General features: G+C 38.4%; 1 protein-coding gene across 3 annotated transcripts in view; it reads right to left on the reverse strand.

The window, feature by feature from the left end:
• Window positions 1-3,865: 3,865 nt before the first annotated feature.
• Window positions 3,866-24,320, reverse strand: part of LOC115438679 (RAS guanyl-releasing protein 2-like) — a 39,588-nt gene continuing 19,133 nt past the window's right edge. Inside the window, exons 8-17 of one of the 3 annotated variants that reach the window (XM_030162450.1) lie at window positions 23,540-23,656; window positions 22,866-23,147; window positions 19,084-19,158; window positions 17,949-18,068; window positions 17,433-17,548; window positions 17,172-17,313; window positions 12,411-12,447; window positions 8,891-9,049; window positions 6,802-6,864; window positions 3,866-5,378 (exon numbers count right to left, since the gene is read on the reverse strand). In XM_030162450.1, coding sequence (XP_030018310.1) covers window positions 6,806-6,864; window positions 8,891-9,049; window positions 12,411-12,447; window positions 17,172-17,313; window positions 17,433-17,548; window positions 17,949-18,068; window positions 19,084-19,158; window positions 22,866-23,147; window positions 23,540-23,656 — 1,107 coding nt within the window. In that variant the 3' untranslated portion in view covers window positions 3,866-5,378; window positions 6,802-6,805. Of the gene's footprint in view, window positions 5,410-6,801; window positions 6,865-8,890; window positions 9,050-12,410; window positions 12,448-17,171; window positions 17,314-17,432; window positions 17,549-17,948; window positions 18,072-19,083; window positions 19,159-22,865; window positions 23,148-23,539; window positions 23,657-24,320 lie in introns of all 3 variants that reach the window. The other 2 variants (XM_030162449.1, XM_030162448.1) reach the window with 2 other exon arrangements.

Below are 24,320 nucleotides of genomic sequence, written 5' to 3' on the forward strand. Positions count from 1 at the left end.
AGTGGCTGCAATAATGTTGGTGTTTTCCTCAGCCTGTCAGTATGTATGTGTGTGTGAGTGTGTGGGCAAAACACAGACTGTCAGCTTATGAAAAACAAGCATGAGGTAACATTTCATTTGATTTACAGTGGTATCTGGTTGTGCATATGCATAGTTTGATTTTATGGAGGTAACATCTAAACGACAGAGAAATGTAGTGCTGTTATCTGCATTGTGATGCTGCATTGTGATTCACCATAAAGCCTGACAGTGAGTCTGTTTTTTGCCACATCACTAGCAATGCTCCCACCTTCCTTGTGGGAGTTCATTCTCGTCACAGTCACGTCCTGTTCAGCAGCTCAACATTGCCACCAAGTGGTTACCTCTGGCCATGACCTCTCCTTGGCATAAGGTTAACAGCTCCAGATGCTTGCAGTCAGTGCACCACAAGGGGACAGCATTGCAGATGCTGGAGTCATGGTGGGTTCAAAACAGGAGCAGTACTGAGATCATAGCACGGGTTGGCAGTGGTCCCAGTTTTTTGATGACTGGACATCAAATCAATAATCTGTTCATTAGATGTACAAGAGGAGATCTAAGAGAGATCTGCTGCTCAAACAAATCCATACTGCATGTAGTTACTGCTGGTGCCAAATGCTGTCTTCCATTCATGATAACCTTTTGTATGTCTATAGCAGCTAAAACGCCGACCTGCCAATATATGTGGCACAAATAGCCTTCTGAACAGCCCATCAGAGTGATGTGCATTAGTGTCTCTCACTAATTGCATGACTATAGACTCGTACCATCTGTTGGGGGGGGCAAATGACATCTTAGCTTGAATGCATTTCAGCTATCAGGCCCCAAAATCTTTCTTTTCCATTCAATCAAGGTCACAGTGTGAGAGAGCTAACAATGTGTGAGGTTATTTCCCTCCTGCCTTCATTACTACATAATTAGCTGCGGTGCTATTCAATTTCCCTCATTTCAGACTTTTCAGATCAATATCACTGTGACTGCAGGCTAAATGGCTGTGCAGCTAGGAGGGCTTTTCTATAGCTGATTGGGAGGTATCAATCACTGAGCTAAAATAGACGTTCAGTGCTAGAGCGGGCAAAGACCACACACACTTTAAGGTGCAATTCTGCAGGCTTTGGAGAAGAGGTGGCAGTGGAGCGACATAGGGACTGTAATATTTCAGAAGCAGTGTCAGGTTTACGACATGCCTCCTGCTTTTTGTTTCTACCTACTGTGTATTGATCAGTATCAAGGAAAAGACACACAACTAGACATTTCAAAATGTATATGGTTGCAGGTAGGGACAAAGCATTTCAAATAAAAACAGGAAAGTCCTTTGTCTGCTTCCAGGCTGTCATCCCTCCTGTGTGAACTCTCTATACTGTCTCTGTTCCTAGCACTTATAGAATTTTAGGTTCTTTCCCAAACACAGCTATGTGAATATTGTTGTTTAACTGGTATGGACCTTAAATTAAGCAGGATTGTACCTTATGCATGCTGGAAAAATAAGCACCTAAAACACAGGTGCCAAACATGGGGCCAAAATTGGCCCGCCAAAGATTCCAATCCGGCCCAAGGGATGAATTTGCAAAGTGCAAGTGAGGGCATCAAACTCAAAAATAATATTATAATAACCTATAAATAATAACAACACCAATTTTTTCCTCTTTGATTTAGTGCAACAAACATTAAATTATGAAAATGTTTACGTTAACAAACTATCCTTTAACAATAAAATGTGAATAACCTGAACAAATATGAACAACCTGAAATGGCTAAAGAAAATGAGCACAATTTTAACTATTTTCTGCCTGTTATTAAATGTTTTGTGTCTTTGTGGATCTGATCCATAATGCATATGCATAAATGTCAAGGCATAATATTGATAAAATTGCACTTATATCTCTTGACAAATGTAATTTTTTTCAGGTTATTCACATCCTTTTTGTTTGGATAGTTTGTAAATGTAAATACTGGCATAACTTAATGTCATTTTTTTGCACTAAAACCATTTGGAGGTGTCATTATTTATTGGCTATCATGCTATTATTTTACTTGTCCGGCCCACTTCAGATTAAATTGGGCTGAATGTGGCCCCTGAAAAAAAATGAGTTTGACACCTTTGACCTAAAAGATGAGAAGCAATGAAAGTCACTTACACAATCATGTGGTTAAAAGTGAAGACACTGAATGTGTGTGGAGGTCGATAGGACAAGTTATGAACATATCGCCTCTGCAGCTGATCAGTTCATTGTTAGTCGACACAGTCCCACATGAGAGCATTTAGCAGTTTCATTGCACTGGATGAGATATGAGGCAGCTAAAAGGCTGGAAATAGTCGGATCAATGTCCTTTCCATTGAATAGACCATAAAGAGCAGAAGCTGGGCAATCAGAGGCTCAGACTGACTTCATTTTTAGGAGTAATTAGATGTGGCATCGACTGTGAGGATCATTCAGGGCTGGTTATTAATGTCTGAAATCGAAAACCAGTGGACTCTGGATCATGGTCACATGTATGGAAGGCATATGTGACAGCAGTAGTAAAATCGATTTCAACATTTGGAGTGAGTCTGTTTTGGGAATGGCCACAGTCACAGATATTTTTTGTTTCGTTGCTGGGCTGAAATCACATGGAAACTATTTTCTATTGAACTTTGTGGGGCTTGAAATGAATGAAAAAGTAGTTTCAGCCAAAAGTGACACTGGGGTACAGGCTGTTTTAGTGTTGCATCTGCCTCCAACTAGGAAACAAAAGGTATAAAAGAACAGTTTTCTCTTAAAAACACTTTTGCAGTTGTAAACTAAATTGTCTCACACATGCATCAGTTTTGGTTTGTCTCATTTTTAAATCATTTAACAGTTTTGGTACTTTATCATACAAATGTTATCACCATTGTTGGGAAGCCTTGTATGTGTAAACACTGACAGCATCATGTAATTTGTTGTGAAAAAGTTTGATTAAAATTACCGGTAAGTAAATTCCTGAGGGGTTGCGGGGACACAGAGGCAAACCACAGCCACATTTTTTGGTCCTGTATGAAAATTACAACTTTTTGGAAAGATGTTGGAATAAAAATAAAACAGATTTCAGATTTTAAATTACAGCAACCTACTTTACCACATCTGTTAGGAGATTTTCCTGACGATTTGACAATAAACAACAAATACTGTCTAAAAATCTAAAAAAAAATCTAAAAAAAAACCCCAAAACAAAACAAAAAACAATCATTTGTAAATGGCTTCAACTTGATCCACTGATGCTGGAGGACTGGTTGAAAATAGTAGATGAAATTCACAAAATGGAGAGATTAACATTTATGCTGAGGCTACAAAATGAACTTCACATGATAAGGTGGGGCAAATGGATTAGTTTCTTTAAATACATTTAATGTGTGATTTGTCTCATAGTCCTGTGACATGTTATATAAACTGCTGCTCTAAAAATTTAATTGTGTAACTTGATTGATATTTCATAACTGTAACCTAAATTATCTTTACTATTAGATTGTGACTATTATTTATTGCTGATGTATGACAAAATGATGACTAATAAAAACTAAGTGTCAAAAAAATTAAGTAAATTCCTGATCTAGAGGTGTAATTGTCAAACCCTAAAAAACCCTTTTTGCCACTCCTAGTATTAATGGTAGTAGATATAAAATGGAAGTAAAAGCTGAAAAAACTAGCATACGAAACAATAGAAACATCTGTGAATACAGTGTTGATTAATGACTGACCTGAAAGTAAGGTCACAGATATTTGACTCCTGCTGGATGTCCTGCTAAAAAAAAAAAAAGAAAAGACAATGCTCTTTTGTTCTCTTCCTTTCTCATTATTCACAGAAAAATTCTTAGCCAGAGGACATATTAACGTGATGTCTGTGTTTTTTAATACTGAAGAATCATCTAGGGACCACATGTAGTAGCATGACATCACTCTGAAAGATTTGTTCACAGAATAACAATAAACATCCTTCATCAAGCTGGGAATAACACACAGAAGGACCGGCAACTATTGATACAGGAAAAATAAATACACACCATGTGAGAAGTCTCATTCAATGACAAACCAGCAGTTAACAATATGGCACTCAAGGTTTGAATCCATCTCTCCACAGGCACAAAGCAACAGAAACCATCTCCCTCTGTCTGGAACTCCAGACTTCATGTTTCCTAAATAAAAGATAACAGGCCGTGCTACATTAAAAAATAAAATATCCTCAGTGCCAGAGATGTCTGGTCACAAAATAGAGCCATGAAGGGAGAAGCATGCAGGATAAAAACAGCTAAACACAACTTGCATCAAAATTGATTTTCAGGGAAATGTTTTTATACACTGCTGCCAAATGAAAAGCCTCATTACTCAAGTTTTTTGAAACATTATTCTTCTGTTATCGTTTTTTTTTCCCTCTCTCTCTTTTTTTTTTAACAGTTTTACCAACAGTCTCAGAAGCCTAGCAAATACAGTTAAAACCAGCAGAGGAATCAGTGGGAAGTTACAAAGTTTCCATCTCTGCTGTCAACGTATTTACTGTGAAAGATGAGTTCTTCTTCTGACAGCAGCATTTCAGTATTTGTGCTACATTCACAGTACTGCAAGAGGTTTGATACTCTATCAGTGCACTGGTACAAGACAGTACTGTTTACGCAAAACAACACCACAGTATTAACTATAGGACAGTTACTGATATTAAGGTAAACTTGACAAAAGTATAACACACATATATAAATCCATTCAGATTATAACTGTCCACACAGTTTCTTTTGTTGATAAAATTTATGCTTTTGCAGACACTTTTGAGACGGGCATTACAAGATCAACAATATGTTATTTGACAGCAAAATTGGTGCTATTATTGGTCCACTGAAATGTATGTCAAAACAAAATAATTAACTTAAAAGCGGAGCATCTCAGAAGACAGTAGCTTAGTCTGGGTGGCAGGTATACATTCTTGGCAATAATAGCACCTCTTTTATGTTCTGAAGAAAATGTAGACAGCCATTCTTATCTATAGCAAAGTGTACTCAAATATAATCCACAGATTTCAACATTCCACCAAGAAAATACAATTTTGTGGATTTCTTTTAATATATAATAACATTTTACAGTAAAACACTTGGCTGACATATAATCAAAATGCAGAAATTTAACATAGAAATCTTACAGTCATTCACATTGGTCATCACATTCATCTCATGTGGAGTTGCAGTAGCAGTATGTGTCCACTAAGGGGCAGCATGTAGGTATCCTGGCTTGTTCAGTCAGTGCAATTTCTTCCCAGTGTTGAGGGCTGTAAAACTGACAAACTGTAGCACATTCTGTGTCTGGATCCCAACAGGCGCTGATTTGGCTTCGTGCACACCAACTGTAGGTGGGTTTCTAAAATAGAGAGCTGGAGTCTGTCAAAGGCCTGTTCATCAAAAACACACTTTAATTCAAGCCTCCTAGAGGGGTCGCAGCAAAGTGAAAGAGGGATGCAGTGGTACATGTTTACATGCGCAGAGAAAAATCTATTAAAAAACACATTAGACTTGTAAGCAGAGTGTGTAATGGCAGTGTCACTTCGCATTCTGTAGCCTGTTTATTGCAAACTGGTGGGCTGGGTCCCCCAAGGACATGAGAAATCTGGGAAAGAAGATCCTATTAATGCACAATTAGCTTTACACCACACCTCTGTTTTCAGCAATTTTTGCTTTTTTCTTGTAAAACACTGATTGACTTTTACCTCTAAAGCCTCATAAAATTAGTCAAATGAAGCACTCTGAGCAGTTCACACTCACATGAAGCTTATGTGACAAACAGGCCAAAAATACTGGTTAATGGTGCTGTACAACATGAAGATCATAATACTGAAGTGTAGCTTCACTTTTAGTTTCATCAGTGGCACCAGAGTGAATTAAAAAAGCAATTTAATAAATAAAACAGGCGACAGGTAGTTATAACTAATAAGCTGCATTATTTATAAACATATTTAATAGTCATTTACTAATTAAACTTGAATTCCAGTAAAAAAAAAAAAAAAAAAAAAAAAAAAAAAAATATATATATATATATATATATATATATACTATATTGATAAGGAAGGAGTTGGAAAATTGATTTATTTTATTATGTCAAAGTCATTACTACACTTGACTATATTAGTTTAATGGCACTGCTGGTTTTTTTTTTTAATTAATTCTTTAAAAAAATCAAATACATACACACTTCACAATGGTTCATCACATTCATTATTTTACCTACAGATTCAGAGAAGATAGAAATCTTCCAGGACTTTACAAAGCTAAATTAATTTCCATGAACTAGACATCCATTTGCTGTCTACATTTTTTCTGTGTATTGTTTGAATGGATGCGTAACACCTGAATAATATTAGTGGAGAGAAAAAAAAGTGTTTTTATTGACTTGAGGTGTTTATTGAGGTGTTTATAAGCTGTATCTGTGATCATAAAACATATGATCCGTTGAACTTTGTTCTATAGTATGAAGGAAGAGTCTCTTTTATTTGACTGACTCATGCAAGTTGATATGAGTCATTCTGAGAAAAGTCTACGTGCACAGAAAACAACAGTTTAGTAAAGACTAGATTTATATTTGCATTAAGACGTCTAAGAAAAGGAAGTGAAACATTGTTCCTCTGTGGCAATAACAGAACTAGAAGAGATCTCAGCAGAAACGTAACAACGTATCACTGTGAAGCTGGTAGGTGATAACAGCGATACCTGGGTGACTTGGCACATCTGTGTCCACTAACATCAATGAGTAACAACATTTTAACAGCCAGAATAAAGATTTTTCTCACCTGGTTATAGGTGGACGTCAAATACTCCTTCCTCCACCGTCTCTATATCCTCCTCCGCAATTACTGAGGAAAACAAAGAGGGTGATGAGGAATTGATTGGGCAGTGAAATGGGAAGTCACCGGTGCTGCTAAAAGCTAATGAAATGTGTGGCCTTCGTCTGCTTACAATGCTTGATTTGTTTGGCTTCCAGCATTGTCTCGCCCTTCGATCAAGCAGAGTTCACACGGATTTCAAGCAGCGCATCGCAGGGCACCACTTTTGCTAAACACCACATCTGTGAGTCACTGGCCTTGCTGTGGCGGGCCAATCACATTACCATTGCAAATTATACCCTACTGTTTGAGAATATCTTCCAAATGTCAGTGCTCCGTAAGCTTGAGGAAAGACAAAAGCAGCCTTCAAAAAGTGGAGGTGTTGCAGCGATGACATGAAGTGGGGAAACTAAAATACCTCCAAGCTATACTTTTCTGTCACTTGGACTATGATTTCAAAAAGTAAATTATATTTCCTGTCAGAGATTTGGCACATTTGAAGTTTGTTTTTCAACAGTACATTATAAAATGCCTTTTTTAACATCTGATGTGAAACAAGTCATTGGTGTTTTAAAAGTATGCACAAGTAGTAAAGTTTTTGTACAAAAAATGACCACAAAGAGTGAGGTAATCCTTAGATTAGACTAGACTAGATAGAACTTTTTTGACGCTTTGAGCACCGCCCTCAGGAAATTGAGGTTCCAATCGTAGTGCACCACTGGAGATACATACAAGAAATACTACAAGAAAATAGCAAAACAATAACTCTAAAAAAAGAAAAAACAGTATTGAAAAAAACAGGTAATTGCACATTATAAAGCAATAAACAACAAGTTGCAAGGTGGTAATAATAAAGTAATAATAATAATAATAATAATAATAATAATAATAATAATAATAATAATAATATTATTATTATAAATAGCTAATTATGTTAATCTTTAATCCAGTAATTACAGATCATACCCACATATTTCCTCATGACATGATTTTTTTTTTTTTTTTTTTTTTTTTTTTTATTCTCTAACTCCAGCATCTTAAATTTTCTGAATTTAGTATGCTTCTGTGACAGTAGAGTCAGTATGTTTGGATGTGAACCAAACATTTGCATTTGAGGACACCAACTTAGATAACATTTTGAGTTATCTTGCTAACAGACAGACAGACAAACAAAAAATCTGCCCCCCCATCCCTGACCACCACCAAAATTTAATCATTTGTTCCTTGTGCCAGTATCAACATTTCCTGAAAATTTTATCAAAATCCGTCCACAACTTTTTGAGTTATCTTACTAAAAGACAAACCCCGATGAAAACATAACCTCCTGGGCGGAGGTAATAATAATAATAATAATAATAATAATAATAATGATAATAATAATAATAATAATAATAATAATCTATCTATCTATCTATCTATCTATCTATCTATCTATCTATCTATCTATCTATCTATCTATCTATCTATCTATAGTTACAATGAGAAATTGTTTGTGTCCATCTTTTTAATATATGATAAAACAGGTTGCCACATTGCATAGAATTTGGCTGCATCGCCTCTTGTGGTATATTTTATTACCTCTGCCATGGAACGGCGAAGGTTATGTTTTCATTGGGGTTTGTCTGTCTGTTTGTCTGTCTGTTAGCCAGATAACTCAAAAAGTTATGGACAGATTTTGATGAAATTTTCAGGAAACGTTGATAGTGGCACAGGGAACAAATGATTACATTTTTGTGGTGAATGGGGGGGCTGATCTGCCTTGGTGGAGGTCTGCGCTCTCCGAGTGCTTTTCTAGTTTTCTCTAATGTCAGGTAGTTCATAAGGTCTTTAATCCAGAGGTTCAAAGTGGGTGGATTTCTGTCTTTCCATTTAAGTAGAATGAGCCGACGAGCTATTAAAGTTGTGAAGGCAATGATGTTGTTAAAATTCTTGTTGAGGTGTGTATTCTGTGGAATCACTTTAGGTGGTATTCTTGAATGAAGCCCAAATCTATTCTGTGTTTCTAAAAGTGTAATTAATTATCTCTACCTTGCTTTAGCCTTATAGTCCTCCTCACCTGTGTCCTGCAGGCTTGGCGGGGTGTTGGCAGGTGGGGGGAAGCTGTAGGATCTGGCCTGCAGTGCCGGTGGCGTCTCGTGGCTGATGCTCTTGGTCCGCTTCCGGCACTCGACCGCCAGGCGGCTTCGGCAGGCTTTGTGGCAGTTCACCCCGCAGGCTGCCGCCGGGGAACCCATGTGGAGGGAGAGGGACGACGGCAGGGACAGGTTCCGGGTGAGGTGGAGATGACGGGAGGGCCGCGAGAGAGGGAGGGACAGGCGGCGAGAGAGGAGGCCAGATGGGATAAAAGAAAAGGAAGGCCGGTGAGAGGGAGAGAGAGGCAGAGGGTCAGACAGAGGGACGAGTGCAGACAGAAACATGGGGGTGAACGGTGATGGGAGAGCATTTCGACATGCCATGCACACACATGAACAGTGGCTCGTACAAACAGTGAGGGCAAGTGAGCCTGACAATAACTCTGTCAACCGGGGAGAGTCTAAAAGGAGAGGGACAATAATGTAGCAACAAACATGCGAATGTAAAAAAACAAAACAAAACCTCAATTTGATTTCTACTTAAAACCATAGAAAACACCGTCTTTTGACGTTTATGAGATGGTATTTCTCACAAGGTTTTTTTTTTTTAGAAATATTCAATGTCAACCTGAAGTTACTTAAAAAGACCCAACTCACCCCAGAAAGTTCAAATCTTTTTAACTATCAACTATTAAGTCCACTTCAGTTTTTGTCTTTCAGTTTGTTTTTTGATTTCTGTTTAGTTTTATTAACTTTTACATAATCAGTTTTAGTTTGATCATCAGTAAATGGCTACCTCTAGTTTTTGTATTCATCTAAGATAACTGTGTTGTTAGAAAGATGAAAAAGATTGGATTAGAAAAAGCATCATCAAATAACTTTTCAATAACAAATAACACTGTTTATCAAGGTCTCACGGTGTGAAAAGAACAGAGCACCAAAACATGTATATTATTATTATTATTATTATTATTTTTTTTTTCCTTTCTTCCTATTTGTAATGCTGGGTGTTGTTGATGTTTCAAGCAACTTTGTGCTTCTTCAGACTTCTAGAAAAACATATAGACCTTGAACCATTAACACTGTGGGAAAACAAAGCTGACATTACCTGCAGTTCTGAGTTTGTTTTGTCCTTCTTCTTTTTGCTGTAGTTACTTATTATCCCACTGCTTGTTGTTTTCTAAATTCCTTGGATTTGAGGAGTTTTCATAGATACAAGTACGGATTGAGCTTGTTAAGATGCTTTAAATTTCATGTATTAATATAAAGAGCGAAAAACGCTGTCCGACTAGGGTTCAGATCATCATCAAAGACCCCACCCCCCACCCCCATCGTGGACTGTTCTCGGTGCTGGCCTCGGGTAGGAGGTTCCGTAGCGTTTGTAGCAGACCAGCCAGGCTCAGAAATAGTTTCATCCCACATGCCGTACAACTGCTGAACTCAACATAATACCTCCCCTCCTCCCTCACCTACACAGGACTGCTCCAATATGCAATATAACTGTGCAATATTAACTATATGCATATTTATTCTATCCTGTATATATTCTCCTGTATATATAGTGCCTGTTGTATTTATTGATGCTGCCTGCTGAGCCAACTGCAAAGAAATTTCATTTTTTATGTAAAATCTGGAATGACAAATAAAGTCTGTCTATGTTTTATGTTAAAAGTTAGAATGCTAATGTTGCGTCAAAACTACATCCACACAACCATGTGAGGATATGCATAAGCCTTCATATCTATACTACTACAGTTAAAGTGCACATCCAGCAGCACACACTCAGAGTTCTCACTACTCTCTGCTCTTGCACTGCAGTGGGTGATTCATTTCAATTATGTTCCTGCCGCTCTCTCCTTCTCCGAGTACAGGCCAACAATGGTAATAGGGATGAATGACTGTAGGGCTCTCATTGACTTCCTCTGGTCTCATTAATGCACTGGTACAAGCCAGAACACTCACACAGTCCCAGTGAGACTTCCACAGAGACACTCCACAGCTGAATAGAGATGGGAAAGTTTCAAGAACACGAGAGACTGAGGTTTGTGTGAGAAAAAAAAAAAAAATAGACCTGTTTGTGTAGTTGTTTATGTTTGTGGTCTTTTCACCTGCCATTTTCTTGTCTCAACAACATTCATGTGGGTATGATTGTACTTTAATAGCCAAGATAACACTTTGGAATTAGGTGCTTGAGCTGAAATTAAACTGAAAACCTGAACAGACTTTATTATTAAAAAGTAATTATAAAAATTAGCCAAGAATCACATAGCTGTCTTTTTTTCTCTGCCTAAACACAAGGTTCAGTGCGTTGTGAGAACCGCTTGGAACAGACCGCAAGACCTCAAAGGCCCCAAGGAGCATTAATTACTCTAGTTGCTATGCAACTCAGCTGTCTGATGATAACTTGCCTGCTATTTAATAAGCGTTAGTTACCCCACCTGAAATTAACCTGAATGAATGAGGAGGCAGATAATGCTGAGAATGAAAGTGGGCAAAAAAGTTGATAATTAGCCTGCCTGGTTTCAAAGAACAAAATGAGAGATAACAGGATATAATTATGTCGTCTGATGAACAAGAAGGGCACATGCATACTGTTTGTGTACATTCTGCTTCTCCTGCTATTTTAACATTTGCATTCTACTTATTTTTAGCAAAAAATATTGACAGGAGGTATACTCAACTATGCAGAAAAATCATTAAAAAAAAACAAATGGTACAGGAAGGACACACATACTCACAGCCCTGGGGTATAAGCAGCAATCAAAACTAATTCGCTAAACACCTGCCAATAAAAATGTGCCTGTAAAATATCAGCCCACCCTGACTTCTCCAATTCATATCTCATTCATGATTTAATTAATCACTTCTTGAAAGACTACAGCAGATGGAAACACACAATTTGCATTTTAAATCTGGCATCCTTTTTGAAGTTTTTGCTTGACATCTGGTTGGAAACATATGTAGAGTAAGTTATTTAGTGTGCTGAATGTCTGCAGATTATCACCACTTAATTTTAGCATCAGAACAGACCACCAGCAGTAAAGACGTCGAGGGAAATGGAAGCGTATGAGTGTGTGTTTTCCCGAGCTAATGACCATGAGGATCACGGCAGGAGGGTGTGATGTTGCTCACCTGTGTTTATGTACATTTGTGAAACGAACCAGCTTCCTTAAACACTCATCTATTGGAGGCACTGAAAGGGCAAATAATTCTGCATTGTGTGCACTGTGGTCTCAGCTCATATGGCTTTTCCATCTGTTAGTTAACACAGCTTTGTGTTTAGACTCAGACTGAAAGTGTGTTATATTTTGCGAGGCTTTATGTGTCGATGACATTTACTCAGCGCTTCAACCTTGTGTGGATTTTTATCTACAGAGGAAGCGTTGGGTTGCGGTGTCTGGGAATCAATGGTCTCAAAAAGAATCCCTAATTCTTTGAAGTTGTACCATTCATGCACCTCTCAGCAACAACACAGAATAAAATGACACTCAGCTGCTCTCTTACCTTTACACTTGTAGCCTTGCTTGTAAAAACCCCATATCTACAAAAACACAGAGAGAAAGGAAAGGGCAGGAGAAAGGTGAAAGTTAATTAGGATATGTTTTCACTTCTATGACAGCCAGAGGTATGTTAAAAATGTCACGGTGGTGGACAATTACAAAGAAAGGGTTGAATAATAGGCTAATTAGAATAGAAATTCCTTTATGTCCATACTGTATGGAAAGAGGATAGCTATAGTTACTGAACAACTACTGTACTAAATTTGGAAATTGGATTACATAATGAACAGACACAGGTGCAGATAGTATGCAATCCTTCTCACGCTTCAAACCCATATTTTCACCCTAAAGAATCCACTGTGAATGTTTTAACTTATTTCATGTATTAGGAATCCCATCCACTTCTTTGCTAACCACCTAAAGGTTATACATACCACTTACTATAATTATTCATTTCTTATTTTTTGTGTCATGAGCTAAAATTAAGACAAAGACTGAGGCATCTGTTTGTAACATCTCAACTTGAAAAATTAAAAAAAATGTACAGTACCTCATGTTTTATATAGTTAGGTCATTGACATACACTTTTAGAATACTTACTGCGTTGTAGTAAGTCAACCAGTGTTTTCTGTTTATACACACAATATTTCACTGAATCACCTTTAGCTTCGATTACATTCACCGTGGCATTGTTTAGGCCACCTAGAGCTTTTTCCATCACGGTAAATGTCACAACATTTATTTCCATCCATACTTGCATTAATTTTTCATCATGACCTTGTTTTGACAATCGGACAGTCAGACCGCCACGAAGAGTCTTCTCCAGCACGTCCCATAGATTCTCAATAGGGTTCAACTGTGGAGTCTGTGGTGTGAAGATGATGCCTCACGTTCCCTAAACCACTCTATCGCAAGCCAGATGAACCTGATGAAATGTCATTGTCCAATTTTTATGCTCTCCAGTAAACTGATAGTTGTTTAAGAAATAAGAAGCTACTCACCGCATCAGTTAAGAGTTAAAATACATTGTTTTCAGCTGAAACATATCAATCACAGTAATATTATCCAATAGAGAGATCTAAAGTTTTTGCTTAGTTAAACCCAGGAGTTGGTGTGGACTGGTTTTTTGATCAGGTAGTGTAAAAAACTATAGAAAGCACTCACTCACTCAAATTACAGAAAACCTATCAGATACATTACCGGTGTTCCTGAAGCTCAAGTGTTTTTTGTCTTTTATTGCCAAAAACAACTGATACACACCAGTTTTAGATCTTTTTTCATGTCGGCAGTCTTTAAATAACAAATTTAATTTATTCCAATGTCCATACATAATGGTTTTGTCATCTGGGATTGATTTTTTTGGATGTGTAAGCACAACCTCTGCTGAAAGGTTAAATAACTGGAAACACCTCTAATAATGTTTCATACTGGCCTGCCTAAGCAGGTTTTAAGGCTCTCCGGGCTGTAGTGAACTGTGAAATGGAAAGCAATAACTGCCTAAAATGTAGAGAATTCATCTAAAAACTTATGTTTTGGAAAATGGTTGGCAGTAAAGAAAAGTATACATAATTAGCGACTAATGGGCTACATACTGGAAAGTTTAAACATCTCGATGTATACCTGAGGAAATGTAATGACGAAAAGTGGCACAATGAAGCAGAGAGATGGAGGAGAGGAAAAGGGGACAGGGAGGAGGTTGGCGGGACAGAGGGGGTGGAGGGAGACCGAGATCAAGCGGGACGCAGGGAGAGCACAGCCAGTGGGGGAACAATGACATGAAAGAGCCGAGCTGGAGATCACACACTGCACTGGCACATCTGAAGAGGCACAAAATATCCTGACCTCTACACGCACACACATAAACCTACATTCATGCATGCGAGCACACATACACTCCTGGATGCACATCGCACACACATATACAAAGATACCCTCGAACGCAATGGGAGACCGTAAACACAGCCAGAGGCTCTACAACAAAGAGAAGTCAGTTACGAGAACATCTAAACACAGCTATCATCACAGCTCTGCCTACACTGACTGACCTTTACTGACTCCGTTGACTGTAAAACACAATACAATACAGACTAGGAAAAGGAAACACACTAATACTCTGTAAGAACGTGCATTTAGAGTGTAAAGTCAGATTTAGAGTAATGGGAATGTGCTGCTAATTAGAGCCCAGGGATCACATTTAATATCAAGAAATGTCCTCTTTGATATATTTACATAAACAGATCCTCTCTAATACTCTTGGAACCATTTAAAGACATCTCTTTTATACGCTTATTATGTTTTATCCAGGAAGTTGAGTGTGACAGAGCATGAACGTTGAAACTTACCCTGACATATTAGATCTCATTGGATTTAAAATGAAATCTCTGAAGCGCTACATTAGCAGAACATAATCTGCAGTAAATATTCACTGTGGGTTTTTTTCTTCTAGTAAACAATGTGCAAAAATGCTGCTGTTCCTGTTGCAAATCCTGTGTCTAAAAAAGCATTTTATCTTTCCCGTCCAGACTCTGAGGGCAAGAATTGCCAGTCATTTTGTTCCTGAGCTAAACTGACGAAATGTAAGCAGCTGCAGACAGATAAAATGACTTTTTTAATACTAAAAGGAAACTGTCCATGTTTCATTTGCTCATTTCAGATTCACATTAGTGTTTTCCATTCAGCTACAACTCTTTTGAAAAGTTATTTAAAGTAAAGTATGTTTTGGTGGCTTTCCTAAACCACATTGACAGTACCAGTAATGAACCCCAGATGCTAATACTGTGATTTAAACGCTAATATACAGTCGCGGAAAAAATTATTAAACTACCCCTTGTTTTCTCCAATTGTTCATTTTAATGCCTAGTACAAGTAAAGGTACATTTGTGTGGACAGATATAATGATAACAACAAAAATAGCTCATAAGTTTAATTTACGAGCTGATATCTATCCATTTTTCATGGTTTTATTGATAATAACCAACATCACTTATGTGCATATGGCATTGTACTGAAAAAAACAGTGCTTTTAGGCATTCCATTTTTCTTTTCTGCCTGTTTTAGTCACATGATACACACATGAGTTAGTCCTTAATTGCATAACCATTGTTTTTGATTACTTTTGATGGTCTAATAATTTTTTCCGTGACTGTAGTAGTTTAACTCGTCAAATGACATGAGTCTTGCTTGATTTCCAAAATACCAGTCTACTTCCTGTAGTTTCAGTCAAGCCAAGGTCTTTTTTCAGTACAGTGACATCCCCCACCTGGTTCAATATGTGACTGTACAGCTGTTGATTACGTCTTGAATGTGTCATCAACTGGTTTGGACATCAGAGGAGAAAACTTGTTGTGAATTGGAATGAAAATCCATCTATCTAATCCAATCCACCATGTTTAGCTGAGGTTACAGGGACTGGAAACAGATTTGTTTTGGCACATGCCCCTTCGCTGGCAAACTCTGCAACCGGGCAGAATGAGGCCACCCAAACATGTCCACAGGAGGTTTGTTTACAAGTCCTCGTTCACTATGTGGACATAACTGCACCGACCAAAAAAAGTGCTATGAACACTATGAACTTGTGAAAGAATTCGGCTAAACCCAAATTAAAAACAAGAGATTCTACTATAAACTTTGCGTCCTGTTTTGTGTCTTGTTGCTCTTTGCATTTAATAAAACTCACCTATATGCCATTAATTAAGACATAAGGTCATAAGGTTGTTTTGGGTAGAATAGCAAAACCTTATAGAGATGCATGTGAGACACTAGAGGTGACTGAACTCTGCAGTGTTTACATCAGGCCCGGCTTGTGTTTGAGACAAGTGCTGAAAAATGGGCTGCGGGAAAATATTGTTTTTGCACCGCAGCCAAGAGGAAAGCACGAAGCAGAAAAAAGAGGAAGTGGCTAGTGTATCTACCTCTGCCACACACATTTTCAAAGGAAGACGGACGCATGCAGCCACAGTCCTTATCTGTCCATGCTCACTATTTAAGCCCCCCCCAAATGATGGTCTGAAAATGCCGTGCTCCTCTCTGAAAATATATGTTTGTATGCATCCTAATGTGTCCAATAAGTGTTAATGAAAGAATCTATGGCATATTTTCTATTGAGCATTACAGTCTGGTGTCTGGCCGTACACAAAGATGAATGGGATGTCATCTGCGTTTAATATGAGGGCCCCACTCCTGTTCTCATTACATCTGAGTGCTGACTCACTGTCTGTGTCTAAATAACAGAGGGCCTCTCTGGGGACTTCGGGGAACGTTAAGGGCCGGAGGACACACACACAGCAACACAGACATAAAACTGCCACAGAGAAGGGTTATCATCTCGCCCAATTACCTTCCTCCCATATTTCCCAGAATGCAACTTCAGCAGCGCGTGGCTATAGCTCAAAGTAATTGGCATTGCCCTGACCTGGCAGAAGGAACCTCTGAGAGATGAGGCTAACGCTGGTGAAAGCTGAGATAAATAATAAAGAAGGGGCAGTCCAGAGTTGTGGGATGGCACTGTAAGTACATGCGACCTTTGACCTTTTTGCACAGACACTCTATGACACGTGCCATTGATTGGATGAGTCATGAAATCAATGCACTTGAAAACAAACACAGCACAGATCAATGCTATTTTAAGACAATCCTGATAGCCACAGGGGTCTATAAATCCCTGTAATGATATAGATACAAACAGTATTTGTGTAATTTTCAAGGACAAGCTGTGGATGTAACGAAGGCACAAATAATTTATATTGAGTAGTGGGTGTTTACTCACAAAGCCAGCACAGTGCTCGCAGAACGTAGGCTTGACGTAGGTGGTCTCAGTAAAAGTGTGAATGAAGCCCATCTTGCAGTTTAGCAGAGAGCTGGCTTTCATAAAGTAGTCTATCATCTCTTCTCTACTGATTTTCCCGTCTCTGTGATGGGAAGGAAAATGACAGCAGAGAAGTGAGCTGACAGTTTAGTTCATAAACTGTAAAGATCTTTTCTGATCTGTGTGATTCAATAACAGCGGAAAAAAATCTACAAATCTCACTGATTCTTGTCCAGTTCTCCAAATTTACTGAGGTAAGGGAAGTTGTTCCTGATTGCTTCGAATTCCTCCCTGGAGATGTGGCCGTCGCCGTCAGTGTCGAAGTTCTTGAAGACTGACTGTTTGAGCATGAAGTTCGCAAAGGTTACTCACAGGATTGACATGTTTTTAAAAGGCTGAAATAACGCAATTCCTCACTGTCACAGAAAACAATACAGAGAGTTTGAAATGACCTTTTCAGGACTGATAATTATTGAGAAAAAAATCTGGTAAAAGTATAATCAGCAGTTAGTTAAGATGGATTTCTTGGGTCATAACAAAAAGCAGTTGCCAAAAAGTGACATTTCTGGACACTTGAAATGCACATTCATGGTCAGAAATGCACCAAAGCATGGAAATATACTGAGATTATTTCTAGGAATAGTGCCTTTCATTATAATAAATACCCAGAAATGCAGGTTTTCGGCTGAACAGAAATTAAATCCTTGTGGAAGAGGAATGCTGGTGTTGAAAACTCACCTCCACCATTTTCTCTATGTGTTTCTTGATGATCGTCGGGTCAGCGTTGGGCTTCACTGACACAGCCCATTCATCAATCATAGTGGGCTTGGGATCAGGCGCAGTTGGAGGGCTGGAGTTCTGCTACAGATGGTTGAATAAATAAACAAATAAATAAATAAATAAAAGTGATGAGATCAATATCAACCCAGGGAGGCAGAAGCTGTCATCTTGCAAAGAAACAAAGGAAAATGAAACTCCTGCACAGAGCTGCAGTCAATAGACACTACAGTGGATTGAAATGACTCAAGACAAGAATGGAGACAACGATTTTCATTATAGATTTGTGGCATTTCTTTACGTATACGGTAGGCCTGAATGATGTGATAAATCTGCAGTGTGCGTATTCATCATCATTCAGGCAGTTCTACGCAATGCATCACACATACTCATAAATACATTACTTTATCAGTCTGTATTAATATAAAAGTTTTAGCACCAACACAAATTTTGTTTTTACAACCTTTTCTGCATGTATTTGTCACGTACTTATATGCATATGACTTTTATTTGATGACTAAATCACATCCATACAGTCATTTTGGTTGCTTTTGCTGTGACTGTACAGATGTGACAGCATTATCTAAGCCTGTCTTTAACAAGTTTAGAACTGAGATTCAAAAAACTTAGTGGGCCATGAAGTAGCAGAGAAAAATACACAACAATCCAAAGTATGTAAACGAAACTGCTTCATTCCTGCACTGCTCTGCTCTCTCTCTGCACTTGAGAATGTGAAAATGTCAAAATGTAGGGGGAGCACTCAGTAAAGAAAGCCTAACATTTTACATTTTTATTAACATCCCCAAATGAACCATTCTCTGAGCAAATAGTAGAGTCTGAAGACAGTGAAAATAAAGTCAGTCACGGTTACCTCAACATTCAGTCAGTAAAAAAGTGCAGATTTTGTGGTATTTCGTAATGTATTACTGTAAGCTGTGAGCTGAACATGTTTGAGAGCCTAAGATTTATGCTCTAAAATACACCAGGATCATCATTTATACCAGGACAGAAGTAAATAACATCGCTGCCAAGGCTGGGAACTATTGTAAAAGCAGTGTATTGAGGGATTGACAGTGTATATCAGTGTGCTTCTCACCACTGGCTTGCGAGGCTCTCTCTGTAAAGACATCTGGTAGATCTCCTCCTCTGTGTGATACTGGTCCAGAGAGACCTGAACAGAGCAGAGGCAGTGTGAGTAAAGAGCACAATGACCTGATATCACAGGTCATCAGATCACTGTGACACACCATATTAGATATTATCAAAGGCAGTGTCTTCCTCCCTGAAACATGATTTGTAGTAAAGGGTACCAGCCTTCTCTTAAACACATAACATCCTGCAGACTTTTAAACATGTTGTTGTATTTAATTCTGTTCATTTGCTACCTTTTGTTAGACCGTTCCCAAAGCTGTAACCTTTATGGCCAACTTAACACATACTAACAACTTCGCAGATTAGTTCATTATAGGAATTAAGTAAGGCCACTATAGCAACAGGTGAGAAAGTAACCTCTATTTTTACTCCACTTAACACATTGGAGCCAACTGCCACATGTAATCCTCCACTGCATCCATTGTTGGCCTAAATTATTTTCCTCAGAGCCATTCTCTTAACGTAATTGTGTTTCCTGGCTTTTATTGAGTTTAAGTGGTAAGTGCGGAAGGAAAAGGGGTTTTTCTTCTTGTTTGGTTGTCTGATTTAGTAGAGCTTTTAGTATGTCTGGGCTAAGGTTAGCTGTAAATGATTCACCACATTCAGAATGATTCAATAGAATGCCTTTCATTTGGGAGAGAGGATTAATATGATAGATGTGCATGTGTGGTTTGCTTATTTTAGCTCCCTACAAAGGAAAGCCTTCCACTTTTCATTATTTTTAGTGATTTATTGACCTCCTTTCCCCTCTTCCAGCTGTGAACTAAGCAAGACTGAAACTAGATAAATTCCAATAAGCACCGGCATAAGATAATTGGGTATTGACTCTGTCCAGCAAGTTTACGTGGTGCCCCTCAGCTCAGAAATCTGTCAAGTCCTTAGATTTCATTTTCACACGGAAAAAAAAAAAAAAGGACTGCCAGCTCAAACCTCACATGAATGCCTGCAGCAGGATTGAGCTAATTGATCTCTTGGGATTGTTTAAACTCAGAAAGCTCATATACTCAAATTCGGAAATCTCTTATCTACATCGTGCAGTGTGCTAAAACATCACCTTAGCTTTCATGCTGAAATGCAGGCAGCAACAGAGTTAAGATCAGTCTCACTCAGAATTCCCAGACTGAGCCGACTCTCCCTGCACATATGTTGTAAGACGAAGAATTATGCTATGATTCTGCTCCAGAATGCTGGTCTATTGGGGGTAACTATATTAAACGTTTGTGCTTAAAGATGAGGAATTCTCTCAAGTGGTATGATGTCCGTCTTGGCATTGAGTGGTGATTAATGTAAATATAGTGCAGACTATGAGTAGAGCAAGACAGAAAATAAAGGATTGTGATGAAGTTTTGTACTTTGAAGAATATTCACACCTCATAGCTAAACAACTGATGATTAAATAGATGAAAAAAAAAACAATGAAAAAAAATGTATTAAGCTGAATAATGTGATATCAGATAAAATGGTCTCACAACCATTTTACACTGATCTGAACTTCTTACTTCAAGGTCATTGCACCTGCAGCTAAACCACTTTTAATCTTTAATCACTAGACAGGAACAGACAGGAGGTTAAAGTGTAGGTTAACAATCTAATAAGTTCAGATAGCTCCATTGAGGAAATGTTAAAGCAGAGGTTTTATGACTGTGAATCTTTGTTGGTGTCTTAAACATACATAGTTCTATGTATTTTTGACCAAATAACATGGCATGGGATCTCTCCTGGGTGCTTTTTTTTTCTCTTCAGGTTAGAACATGTATCAGGTGGAACTAATGTTTTGGCGTTGGAGCACCCTGGAGTCATTTTAGGCATGTACAAGAAACAAATCTACTGCCATGGTGATCTGTCACTAGACTAGGCAAAGAGTTTAGGTTTGGAGAATGGACAAGGATTGGACTGGAAAAGAAAAATGTGACATGTTTCTGTTTTTGTCCAGTTTACACTTTAATGTTCTGAGATGTGCAATGGAAACGGGCTCATTGCAGCCACTGATATTGTTAAAATGTTCATCTTTGTTACCAAAATTACTTTGTTGTTCTAAAAAAAGTAACTTTATTGTCATAGTTGTAAGATAATTGTGCATTTCCTATTTTTATTTGGAAAACTATTGTCTCAGGGAGCAGACTGGCTGAGTTCATTTGTATTATTCAAGCAAAAATGTACGTTTTTTTTTTTAAATTTGCACAACAAATTAGGCAAGGAAAAGCAAAAGTATTGTTACAATATTGGTTTCTTTCAATAAAAGATATATTTGCACCACTGTTACAATGTTGTTGGGGTTGAGGGGGGCCTGGAGATTTTTCGTCCTCCAGAGGGGGGCCCAAGAGAAAAAGACTGAGAACCACTGCCTTAAACTGACTTGGAATTGGATGCGCATGAAAACAAATGGATGAAATCATTCACCCTCGTTCCAAAATTAGCCACTTGGATTGACATGAATATCCTCATTCCATTTGCTATATAGTCACGTAAAAATTATTATACCACCAAAAGTCATGAAAAACAATAGTTATGCAATCAAATACTAACTCCTGTGTGTATCATATGACTAAAACAGACAGAAAAGAAAACATGGAATGCCTAAAAACACCGTTTTTGTCAGTACAATGCTATAGCTATTGATGTAAGAACTTAAGTGATTTTGGTTATTATCAAGAAACACATGGAAAATGGCTAGATATCAGCTCTGAAATTAAACTCTTATGAGCTATTTTTGTTGTTATCATTATAGTCATCCAAACAAATGTAAAGTACCTTTAGTTGTACCAGGGATTAAAACAAACAATGGAAAAATGGAAGAAAATAAGGGTGGTCTAATAATTTTTTTCACGACTGTATTTGACATAAGTCAAACAATAGCTGATAACAGTTTTCAACTGTTATATGGCGGGAAATGCCCCAGCAAATAGCTTCTACTGCCTCTGCCTTATTGTATTTGTCAATTATAACATCATAGATATTGCTGTAATACACATGGTCACCACTTCCAGCAGACACAGTACACCTACAAAATACGAAGAAAGTAAGTGATAGTAATTTCTTCAATACTGCGATGATGATAAATTACTTGAGGTGAACAGAGAAACAAACCTCCCAACCTAACATAGCTGTGGCTCACCAGGGCTTCATATGATTGGTCAAATGGTCACATGTTCAAATGCTGAGGGTGAATGTGAGATCTGTTATTCATTGCATCTCAGGCCGACTTTTTTTTAATGTATATGTCATCTGTGTTCGTACCATGGTGATGATGAAAAGTACTTCAATTAGTTGGCAGAGTCACGTTTTTTTTATTTCTCAGTCTAGCTTGCAGCCATGTAAGTGTTATTCTTTTAATTCTTAGGAAGCCTCAATTTTGTAGCTCTGTCCATTGTCTGTTCGCAGTTTCCTCCCATCTTGTTCATGTACAGTCTGTCTGAACAGGCGCCAATCAAATCACTGCAGAACAAAGTCTGTGGATCAAACAGGCTGCCTTTTCCACTGCCAGGACATAAAGTTTTCATCTTCCACCATGAGTTTTCCCTCCTACTTCACTGCTGTCTTAGATGGTTGATGAATGATTTGCATCTCTATTGCACCTCATGATGAATAACAATCTCTATCCAGACAGCTTTAAATAAGCACCTAGAAATTTAGGACCCGCAGTTTTCCTACTAAAATATTATTTATACAACCTCTTTTTTCTTTTGCGTACAACACATATGCATTCTGTTCCATCTTTACACTAACCGTAAGCAGGTTCAGCAGGTCTGTGTTTGCATCAGTGTTTGGAGGTGTGTTCTGGATCAGCGCCAGTTCCTGAAGGATGGCATACAGCTGTTGGGTCTTTGCAAGGTTGACCCGTGTTTTCTCTTTGTCTGCCCAGTCTGGCAGCGCCACATGCACAGCGATCAGGTCTTTCAGGTGCACACCAAGAATAGGGAAGCGAAAGCCCGAGCACTCTGAGAATCGCTTGCGGTATTGACTGTAGTTTCCACATGATGTCACCAGTTCAATGAGACTGTTGAACACCTAAAGGTTGAGAGGAGAAGGAGGAAGGCAGGTATGTAGACAATGGGAGGTGATGAGAAGACAGATGGCAGGAACCACAGCTGGCAGAAGAGATTTGTTTAGAAGAATCTAAATCATTCAGAAAGCTTTGCTGCAGATGGACTTATATAACTAACAAGACACATATACTTCCCCAACTGTTGCAATCTACTTTCCAGTCATATGGCTGGAATTCATAGCTCTAAAAAGCCTCTGAGTGGGAGTAATGAGCACAGATAAAGAATTTGGCAGTTTGCAGGGTGAATTTGTGCACTACAAAATACAAGTTAATAAGTGTATCAACCTGCAACATAAAACTTGTCTGGGTGTTAGCAGTGGATGCCAGACACTAATCAGTGATCGCTGAGGGATACCTTGTTGGTTTCCGCACTGATGTGGGCCTGAGTGTCTTTAAGACGAGAGATGGAGCTGTTGCTGAGGCCACCCACCACCGCCATCAGCGTGTTAAAGTTCTGCAACTGCAGCAGCTTCTGTGGACAGAACAAGAAGAAATATTAGGTGAAAAGGTGAGAGAGGAGGCAGTGCATAAATATGTCAGCCACAGCCAAAAAACATTTTAGCCAGAGTGAAAGAGAGCGAAGGTTCTGTAGGTTAAAAAAGATTTAAATGGAAAGAAACTCAAAAGCTTTGGAGGCAAAGTTTATGGAAAACTTTGCAAAGTGAGCAGCCCACATGCACAGGAATCTAATAAGTTTATCTGAGCAGAGCAAGATATTACTGAATGTTGTAACCAGTCTATGTCAAAGTTAAGATAACATTTTGTGAATGGTGCGCTACAGGCCACCACGTTGCCCTCCAGCCTGCATGGCATCTTGCTAAAAAATCAATGAGGGTCACAGCTGTGTGGGAGGGCAGCCAGAGGAGATCATTTGACTCAGTTCAAACACCCTTTGGAATCGATTCAGGCAAAGCAGCGTGGAAAGCAGCCCGGCAATGTGGAGAGTCAGACTGGCTGAACTACATGTGCATGTGTCCAATAGCGAGTCCTGGAAAAGGTATCATTGTCAACATGCCAGATCTTTCCACTGGGTGCAGAATAAATGCTGTTTGTACGATAGGGCTACGAGGTCAAGTTCATCCTCTTGTCAACAAAATGTTATCACACAGCTGATTGGCGTTGTACATTTATTAATG

This window comes from Sphaeramia orbicularis, chromosome 18 (assembly GCF_902148855.1).
Source record: "Sphaeramia orbicularis chromosome 18, fSphaOr1.1, whole genome shotgun sequence".
Lineage (NCBI taxonomy): Eukaryota > Metazoa > Chordata > Actinopteri > Kurtiformes > Apogonidae > Sphaeramia > Sphaeramia orbicularis.